We start from the raw sequence: 11,263 nt of genomic DNA on the forward strand, positions 1-11,263 counted from the left end.
AATTTTGTCCTCATATTTCCGATGTCTGGCCATACTAAACCATATAGGTATTAAGCGATTGACGGAATTTTACATTTCCGTCTGCGTAATTTTTTCGTAACTTCGAAAGGTGTTTTAGTCCGGTCCGAAGCCGGCATAACTGTATAGTAACCGGATCGCCATATGAAATAGGACCTCACCCCGTTTAAGGTAACTGGCCAATGACAAGTTATTTAAAACCCATTTCAGTCGTATTTGGTATGTTTTTTTTTTGGCATGTTCGCTTTAAGCAGGTGATCGGTATTTATAGTACTTATTTATTCTAGTTTTTTTGGGACTCCTACATACCGTTAGGTAGTACAAGTAGCAGTGCTAAATAATAATTATTCGAATGCGTGATCATTTTTATTAAGTACAGTCGCCATCAGTTATATCGGAGCGGCCAAGGCGCTCACAAATATCTGAACACGCCTCTAATGTCAAGGCGTTAGAGCGCGTGTTCAGATATTGTGAACACCTTGGCCGCTCCGATATATCTGATGGCGACTGTACCAGTATTCGATTTCTCTTTTGTAATTTTTTATGCAAGTAATATTTTTACCTAACCACACCACGATATTATGGAATAATCCAATCAATTAAATTAATTGATTATCTAATAAAAACTGATTGATTTGATGTATCTAAAGTTCTAAACGACTACTTAGTAGATGAACAAAGTTCGTTGAACGTAAATTATGTACCTAATTAATGAATAAACATGAAAACGTTTGCTTTTCGCCATTTTTACGCTGATTAAACAATCATTATAATATGTAGTCCTCGCATTGTCGCGGCTTTTTTTCCATGGGATCCTGGGGTCTGCTTAGCAACTAATCCCAAGAATTGGCATAGGCCTTAGTTTTTACGAAACCGACTGCCATCTGACCTTGTAGCCCAGAGGGAAAGTAAGCTTAGCGATTAAAAATATTTTCATATTATTTTTCCAAGTAGGTAACTGAACTATCATACTTATTAACTTTTTATAACTAATATTGGTCCACTAAAACCAAATCTTGATTTTTCACCATTCACCTATAAGCAATATATGTTTTTCAAGATAATCTTTCACTACATCTGGCTTCAAATATTTTTCATAATTTTGTATAGGAACCTCGTCTGTTGACACAAAACGGGTCTCCAGCGGATATGACAAGTGAAACCACTTATGAAAAGTAAACAGAAAGTGTTAAACATTCACCGTTTGCTGATGCTGACAGTTGGCCGAAGAATTTCCTGCCAGCGAGTTAGAATAACATGCGATTCATTTTTATCGGAACTTGAATAATCTGGCTTCCGTTTTGTTTTCCACATTTTTAATTACGTTACGCTGCGTTCATACAATATGATTTTCGGATGATCAGGATTTTTATTTACGCGAACTTTTTTTTTAAACAAACAACAATGACAGGTTTAAAATCTGGCAAACTGTTTACGCATTTCTAACGGCGGTATCGATTTTATAAACTCGGTAAGCCAGTAGATTCGATAACAATAGAATAAACGGGATTATTGCTGAAAAAGTGTTAAAAACTTATCTTTTCAAAAACTTTGTACTTACCTTGTTTTTTGTTGTTTTTATACACTTTTTGCCTCAAGTTACTTCGTCAAACCTTTTTTCTCTGTGCTTGAACTGACATTGAATGTGTGTAAATAACGTTAAACTACTTTTATGTACATATGTATATGTTTTAAACTAATTTAATTAGATTTTAATTTATTTTGTCTATTTCCAAAAGGGGTCATCCATTAATTACGTCACACGTTTAGGGGGAGGGAGGGGGTCAAGAAAATGTGACATATTGTGACATGGGGGAGGGGGGAGACACAAACTTTGTGACGTCACTTTAACTTCATCAGTAACCGATTTTTTTTTTAATTATTTTATTCGCTGTACATTTAAATAACAAGTTTTTAAAACGATAATCGTTTTTATTCTTTTAATTTTCTTTCCTAAGCAGTTTTGGGTTATAAAATTACTAATATTTATATCGTCAAAAATATTTTGATAAAATATTAGTAATACTTAGGTACTTACTTAATTCGATTTGGCGATTTCGTAGAAAAAATGTGACGTCACACTAGGGGGGAGGGGTTTGCCAAATGTGACCAAATGTGACAAGGGGGGGGGAGGGGTCAAAAAACCTAGAAATTCGTGTGACGTAATTAATGGATGACCCCAAATGTGTGTAGTCGTAATCATCTTTTTTCTCCTAAAGTCATTTTTTCGACGACGACACAAGTATAAACAGTGCTGCTTTGTAAACTGTGTATTATTTCTTTTCTACCACATAAGTAATTCTTATACTTACATACATACATTACATAACGTTAACGTTAACGTTTCACCATTCATCTTAAGTAGTCTAGTATATTTACTGTATTTACACAAGATACCCGTGTCTAGTTTGTTAGCTCTCTAGATTATCTAGTATACGATGCTACTGAGATTTCTACTCTGCTGTGCTATTTATTATCTGTTATTTGCACCTTTCACTCTACTCACACATCTTGTAAGACTTCGTGATTGAAGTTTTTATTTCTAAGAGAATTTCCATATGTTTGGCTTAGCGTAGAATATTTCTACTACAATTCACTGTTAGGTATTGGGTGCTTCCCAATTCTTCTGTCCAATAAAAAAAAAAGGTTCTCTAACTTTGAGACATCTGTTCCGCAATACTAATGGCAATGACAAAATACTGTTGTAAAAACAAAATCTTACCTAACACGACATAACCAGCCATTCACTTTTCTTTTTAGCAAAAGCCTACTGCGAGACGACAGCACATTTTTTACTTGTTCTGTTAAATTAGCCTTCTACGTTTTTAATTAACTAGTACATGACTATGGATAGCAGTAATTAAATTGTTTATCCTCTACAGCCGATCGTGAGTTGTCCGAATTAATTGACTAACTCATTAGATACTCAATCTATTTCGAGCTACAATTTTAAATTTACATTTACATTTTCTTTGAGTCAGAACAAGCTACCGAGCAGAGTGCCATCTTGAACGTCAAATAGTGGTAGGTACTTGCACACTTCGTCGCTGCAAAGTTAGTGCAGAGTTGACTTAGCCGAGACGAATGTTAGCTTTATGAATATTTTATTATTTCATTCAATAAAATTCAAGAGAATTACCCGTGAAACAGCAAAAAATAACAATATCAGTAACCGAAACTAACATCTTACCAACCTAACCTAACACAATCAATTTAAATATCAGCGTCGCCAAATTAACCGTTACGGCTGCGTAGGAGTTTATTACCAAGTTAGTTTTGGTTGCTTTCCCTAACTAATGGCATGTGCCAGGCCTCACGCTTCCAGTCATTAGATATACGTGACTAGGGAAAGTGTATACGTGAGTTGCAAGTACTTTTGGAATACACTGTGTTATGTTATTGTTTATTATGCCATCGGCATGCGACTTTTGACAAATAGAGCCGGTTTTTGAATAGTTATCTAATAGGAAGGAGCTCGTCGAGTTTAGATTTTTTAGACGGAAACAGAAACATTCTTAAAAACAAAATATTACATTTATATTTCGGTGTGAGGTTAAGTTATTAGAGGTTTTATATGTATAGTCAAAGACAATAAAATATTGGTATAGTCTAAAGTCTAAACGACTTATGTATCTGAATACCCTACGTTGCCTAAGTCTACTTTATTAAATATTCGTACTACATCAAAAACTTACGTTTAAAGGAATCATAATAGATATCGATCTAGTATACCCGAGGAAGATAGGTATTAAAGACTTATTAGGTATTTTGTAACTTTCAGACAAACAATATCCTTTATGTCCGTTATTACCTAGTTGCTAAAAAAAATTGGAAGTTGGTATCAAGTTATTTTCCTAATTACATACCTTGCAATTAACTGTGTACGTATCTATAATTATTGCGAAACGTAAAATTAAATTATGAAAATAAATTAGACGCGATTACTTACATTTATTATTTTATTTATTTCTCTTATTTATTTAACAAATGTTATCTAAGCTCAAGGTTTAGGTTTGATACATACCTAGATTATGTACCTATTAGGTTAGATACCTATAAGTATTATGATTTACTATCTACTTTCAAGAACTGAGTGATACAAAATGGAGCTGTAAAATTGATTGTTTTGACAATCTTTTACGCTGTGCACACTTTATTTGCTAATCATAGAACAAACAGAAAATGTGACTTAACTATAAAAATATGTACAGAATTTTCCACTATTACAACTCGCGTTAAGTTAATATGCCGTTCAGGTATGTGAACTATGTAATAGTACGCCAGAGTAGGTCAGTTTACCTGTCTTATCTTAAGAAGGTATAAGTAAGTACTAAGCCAAGCACGCACAGGCAGCCATGTTTTAATTTCACATAATAACTAGCCATTGCGATATCACCTTTATTGATGAGTATATAAAATGTGTGTGTTCGTATGTGTATTCGTCAATTCGAATTTTACGCTCCTTAATATACCTATGTACATTGTCATCAACTCATCACTTATTAGCAAATTTGTGGTGACGAATTATCGTAAGTTGAACAAATAAATTTTGATTCATATTTAAGTGCTTGGAATGCTAAGTAGTAAGTGCAGTATTAACTCTTAAGACATAAAAGTCGAGATCAAGGTCAACCATATATAATTATCTTTAGTATTTTGGCTGTTTTATTTAATTAACTTCTGTCTAGAAATGTTTAATCAAATAGGTAAATTTTAAACCTACCTACTTTAATGAAACTGTTTACTTTAATGAAACTATTAACTTGACTAATACCTAGCTGAAAGCTGTGCTTGTGACACAGCATAACTATTTACTATCCACTTAACATGTTGAATGCACTTCTCATCGGTGGAATCCGTCATTCTTGGTAATTTACAGTCAACATAAAACGAATATATTACAATAATTTGACGAGTGTTTTAGCTCATTTTCTATATTCATTAAATGAAAGATAGCTATCTACCTACATAAATTTATTTCATAAGTAGCCAGACAAAACTTATAGACTGGCAAACCTTTTTTGTGAGTAAATGTCAAATTTATAAAAATCCCATCAAATTATACTCATCCCTTTTTGGGGTTATAATAACTAATTATATATAATAAGCAGAAGAAAAAGACAGTGTTATATTCTGCGTATTCTCCACTGACATTACTCTAATAACTGAATGTGGAATTTGTGAGTTCACTTCTATGAAAATATGACGTATATAATGGATTTTTCACACTTTGTCACGTCAAAGCCGGTGCAAAGTGTGCTTAAACGGAATTTAGTGGCTATCCTAACGCAAAGATTTAACTAGCAAGCGGAAAAAAAAATCAGGTGATTAAACGTACAAAGTAGTAGCTAGAACTACTTTAATGCATTTCCTTTTGCACTTCCGTTGTAAAAACTGCTTTGCGCAATACGAAAACGTGTAACTTTGTAATTCAAAGTCACTCAAGTCAGTAACTTATTTTATTTATTTTTATCAACGCAGTAAAAAATACCTAAGGTGGCTGTATTTAATAAATCGTAAAAATAATGCCACGTTTTGCGCTAGGCCATGTTATCTTTTACGTTATTTGCGTAGTTATCTTATTCTATTTTACTGTACCTATGACTATTAGTTTAATTTATCAAGGAAGATTACAAACTGACTCATGAACAAGTAAAACATAAGACGTACCTACTTCTTGATGACAAAGATATTAAGAATGAATATGCGGGGAAGTCTACAGTCGTATTAGGAATGACCTCAGAGGAAATAAAAAGCATCGACAAATGCATATCGACTAATGACATCACTATACCCCAAAACGTAATTCAAGACCAAAAAAAGTAAGAAAATGTTGCCACTTTTTACTAGCGTAAGTACTTTTTTAAATAGTAGGAGTAAAATTACTAATAAATAAATTATCTTAGTGTGATTATTTATCAAAAGGAATTTACTATTTTACAAACAAATTATTGCAGTGGCAACATTTTCTTACTTTTTTTGGTCTTGAATTACGTTTTGGAGATTAGAAAATGTAACATTACATGAACCCACTAATTAATTCGAAAAAATGAAAAGCTATGATTACATGAACCCAAAAATTAAAAAATACCGACGCTCAACTTAAGAAAAAGGTAGGTATTTTAAAGAGTAAAAAAGAATCCGTGTAAGTCGTAAGACATTCGACTCGATGGAGCCGGTTTCCAGTTTAGGAATCGAGCGTTATTTAAATCTATCGAGATGACTCGTTTAAATATTTTCCCTGAAGCTAAGGTCATTGCTTTCGAAAACCCAAGTTCAAGTGGAATATTTGGCTCGAACATGTGATGCGATAAAAAAATATGGTAGGTATTTTTTCGGTGCCGATTTGAAGTGGTTTTTTTTTACGACATTCACTTTTACTTGATCATAAGTGGATTTTTTGGCTTCATGTAATTTAAAAAACGTATTTTTTGCCGATTGAAGTGCAAATTTTAGCGAAAGCGCTTTGATTTGTCTAATAATATGGAATGCAGATGTTACTAATTTTAGTAGTAGTGACCATACTTGATTTCTTTGTTTACAAAATCAGGTAAAAATGTCCTTTCATCTGTGTAGTACTGTACAGAAGAAATGTGAATCACGGTATTCACGGTAGGTACGTAGTTAAGTCAAATTTCAAATTTGGAACGTCAACTTGTGCATAAACAAAAACTAACATAGACCAAGTACCTAAACTTCTTATAAGTATTTAGGTAGGTATGGCTGTTCTCTGATTTGAATAGAATGTTGTTTTCAACTTCGAAGTACATAACTTAGACGCAAATTCCTTACCTTTGCGCGACTTCCAATACAACTTTCTCAGATAATATGCCGCAGCAACCAAAAGAAGTGCCCCTATAAAGGCACCTATCGCCGCACCAGCAACGCTACCAGCACCGTAGCAGCCCTGCTCTTGACCATAAACACATTTCACAAAAACGAACACCAAAAACAATTTCCCGAAACCCATTTTTAAACACTACACTTTATGGCACATAATATTTTTCCAACGTTCACCAATCACATTCCTTAAAATTAAAAATAAACGAATGCTTTGACGTTTTGATTTTTTTATTTTGAAATTAGAACGGCGCGGACGTAGGCGTGCGCCGCGTCGGCCAGCGCGGTGGAGTGTGGCTGTGGTGGTTGTTTTGGCGAGTGTGTGAGTAGGCTCTGATTGTGGGACAGAGAACGTGTATGGAAAACTTGTTTGGACAGCGGGATGGTGTCCGTTTAGGTAGCAGGACTCCATGAATTTGTAATAATTTGTTTTTGTGCGTTCGATTCGAAGTCAAAGAAAGTGTATTATACAAGATCTTTGACTTATACAAAACGAGTGTTAGAGTTAGACCAAAGAATAGTATAAAGTTAGACCAAGAAAAGTCTGCAACGATTTTGATAGCATTTATTTGTACGTCTAAATTTGACGTTTACAATAGGTTACACTTGCACTGCGTGTGCTATCAAAATCGTTGCAGACTTTTCTTGGTCTAACTCTAGCATATCTTTGTATGTTGAATACGAATACTGGAAGTTTGAAAATGTTATCTATATGGACATACACTTTTAACTCAATAACTCATTGGCTCAACGATCACAACCTCATCCAATTCAGACCAAGACAAAAGCAACCGCTAAATCTCAACACTGTAATAAACAACCTAAATATTGAAGAAGTACCCGACTGCACTTTATTGGGCCTTACACTGGACAGCCATTTGACATGGAAAAAACATGTAGAAAAAATTAAAAATAAACTTGCCCGATTTGTGTATGCACTTAGCGTATTGAAGTGTAGCACTAGCTTAGAGTTAGTGTCCGACCGAAACATGTTTTTTTGCCGAAACCGAAACCGAATGTTCGGCTTTGGCTCTAGTTTCGGCCGAAACCGAAACCGAAACTTTTGTAGACTTGTTAAAATCGTTGAAAAAATGTCATAAAACCGCTTTTACACGCATATTATGGGGCTGTCAACACACAATGTCCTTGAAATTGATGTTACTTAAGCAGTTTTTTAAGAAAATTACTAGAGTTATACCAAGATAATTCTGCAACGATTTTGATAACACACGCAGAGCAAGTGTTATTTTAAACGTCAAAACTTCTATGAAATGGTGACGTATAAATAACATTTGCACTAGTTGCACTGCGTATGCTATCAAAATCATTGCAGAATTTTCTCAGTCTAACTCTATTTATTCATCAGTCAAGCTAACATGTAGATACAGGGTCAACCAAAAAACCAACCAAAAACGCGAGCGCAGCGAGCGCGAAATTTTATGTTAACAATATCGCAAGGCCGGGTACCGATCTTCACCTGGGCCTAAAAGTCCAAAGTGCCCCAGTGAGGCGAACTTTCATGCGAAGTCAAAGCTGTGCTTCAGGTTCAGGATAAGTAGTTGAGCACAGACTCCAACCAATGTCCATTGTATTAAAAAGCGAGCATGGCGCAGCGAGGCCAAAAGCTAAGCTAAAGTAGAGGACATGTGGAACACAAACCAAAGGTAAATTGGTGTAAAAAGTGAGGCTAAGGTCGAGCATTCGCATGAAAAACTGTACTGGGGACACTTTTAAGGGATTTTTCTTCGTTTTAATCAATAGTCAGCTGTTCAGCCTCGCAAAATATTAACTATTGAGAAAATCAACTTTGCGGCACTAGTTGAGCGTAGCCTTTAGCCTCGCTTAAAATTTGCCATTAGAGGTAGATAGGAAAATGACTGAATAAGTGAGTGAATAAGAGCGAAAAAGACCTCGTTCTACTCGGGCCTAACTGATACTCGGCCAACGGCTACGTGCGACAGTGCTATCTCATTCACTCCGATACGATTAGACAGTGTGCGCGTTATAGGTATTGACAGCCTCTTAAGACTGGCCTGGCTCTGGCTCTGGCCGGTCGACGAGTGGCGCCCTCATTAGTGGAATTGTGTTTTATAATAAACCAATTAATTTCTGTACCTATACATGAATCAGTATATGTAGGTATTAATATTGTTGTCCTACTTATTCCCCAACTTTTGGTCTATGTCCGAATTACCATTACGTAAGTTTCGGCCCGGCCGAAAGGTTCGGCCGTTTTTTGGCCGAAACCGAAACTACAGCCGAAACATGATTTTTTGGCCGAAACTGGCCGAAACCGAAACCGAAACCGAACCTTCGGTCGGACACTACTTAGAGTGTGCGCTGGCGGCGTTTCACTCGCAAGCAGTCGCATGGCTACGCTACGGGCTTCTTTTGTGGGGCCACAGCACCGACATTCAAAACGTATTCATCATGCAGAAAAAATGTATCAGGATCCTAGTAAATATACATCCACCCCACAGCTGTAGACCACACTTCAAAAATCTTAACTTACTGACCCTCCCCTCTCTGTACATTTTGGAAGTAGCTACATTTGTTCGAAAAAACCTACATTTATTCCAATTTTGTCAAAACCCTCGACGTCAACACTACATAGAACTCCCGGAGCCTAAATTAGAAATATACAAGAACGGACCACACGACAAAGCCATAAATGTTTATAATAAAATCCCCACATATTTAAAAACAGACTCAAACTTCATAAACCGCCTTAAAACTATGCTGATGGATAAATGTTACTACTCAATAGCCGAATTTATGGAGGATGATACTATGTAATAAATAAATAATAACTTGTACATATAATATAAATTTAATTGTATTTTTTTTTAAAACATTTATTTACATACAATATATATACAGTGGTACTACTAAACGAAATTAATAACTAGCTTAAATCTAAAATAGGCCCTTGAGGCATTGTACCAAGGATGCTGGCGGCATTTCCTCGCTGTATCGCAATGCTGATACGTTGTGCGAGGTAGCCGCCAGCTCTTCGGTCACCAGTTACGTCAACCAGACGCTTCGCGATTTCTGCGAACAACTTATGCGCGCTGGGACCCCATGGACCTAGAGTTTCAGTTTGTATTATATTATAATATATTTTATATTAATACAAACAGTAATAAGTACTTAAAACGTAATGTAGTAGTCCTTGTTTATAGGTAATAAGATTAAAAGTATTCGTTAGAAGAGGCTGTTACAACTTAAAAGTGCAATTTAGAAAATGTATAAGTATTACTTTGGAGAAAAGTGCAATTTAGAAAATGTATAAGTATTATAATATCGAACCTAAGTATAAGTCAGTAGTAATAATAACCAAAACTGTGAAATTGTGAACCATCAATTTTTGCTACACCCTTTCCAGGGTCCATGTATATAACATCTGTACTATGGTATGCAAATAAAGATCTCTTATCTCTTATCATATAAATTCTTTCTCAAACAGACGAACAACAGTTTAATAAAAAAAACTAGGCAATTGAGCGAGATTAGGGACAGAAAAAGGGACGCAAAACCTTAACCAGTTCATAATACCTAAATTACATAAACAGATAACTACCTGAACCCAAAACAAGAATATGCCGGAAAGAGATAAATATCAAAGAGAAAGGGAAAAAGATAAATATCAAAGAACTGTCGGTGTTCGATAAAAGAGCACTTACAATAGAAAACAAACAAACGCCAAAAATTAAGACACCGAAGAAGAAAGAGAGATAGAACTAGATTGAAGAGGTCCTAACTTTTGCAACAAACGGTTTTTCTATGCAGAAAAAAGGTGGACATGCTAGACTGGGCCGGGGCCGGGCCGGAGCTTCCGGCGCTTCGTTTTCTATGGAAAGCACCACGTGTTCACCGAACAGCTGTCATAGAAAATGACATGTCGGACGCCTCGGCCCGGGCACGGACCGGTCTAGCGTGAGTCATCCTTAATCTGGGAGAGAACTAGAAAGATAGAAAAACAGCTAGAAAAATAGATGAGAGAATATGACTGGACTAAAATTGTCCTACAAGACTAAGTTCTAACTGATACATAACTAACCTTTAGAGTCATCCTGTATATCTAACTCCTCCACACTGCCTGATGCTTTAACAAATGAAATAAATGTATTTTATTTATTGGACTTACAAACGTAGGTATTAAAAATTTGAGAAACCTTCTTACATAACCATTGATTGGTTTGATCGCCACTTACAAATGCTTAAGTGCTGCTACATATAAATATATTTTTTACTTTAATAACGACTTTGAATAAAATTGAATGCCTATTAGAAATAGGTACTTATCATAGATATAATCCTATAGGTCCAGGTACAATTTAACTGTACTGGTAAACGGATGTTGGATGGAAAACTACAAATACTTTTGTAAAAACTAACGAACAGT

The 11,263-nt window shown here is 35.2% G+C and overlaps 1 protein-coding gene across 1 annotated transcript in view; it reads right to left on the bottom strand.

Annotated features, from left to right (window-relative positions):
* LOC134801791 (uncharacterized) overlaps nucleotides 1–7,150 on the bottom strand; it is an 80,164-nt gene extending 73,014 nt beyond the window's left edge. The window contains exon 1 of the mRNA XM_063774389.1: nucleotides 6,811–7,150. Within this exon, the coding sequence (XP_063630459.1) occupies nucleotides 6,811–6,988 (178 nt within the window). The 5' untranslated portion in view covers nucleotides 6,989–7,150. The remainder of the gene's footprint in view (nucleotides 1–6,810) is intronic.
* Nucleotides 7,151–11,263: the final 4,113 nt, after the last annotated feature.

Source organism: Cydia splendana, chromosome 23, assembly GCF_910591565.1.
Source record: "Cydia splendana chromosome 23, ilCydSple1.2, whole genome shotgun sequence".
NCBI lineage: Eukaryota > Metazoa > Arthropoda > Insecta > Lepidoptera > Tortricidae > Cydia > Cydia splendana.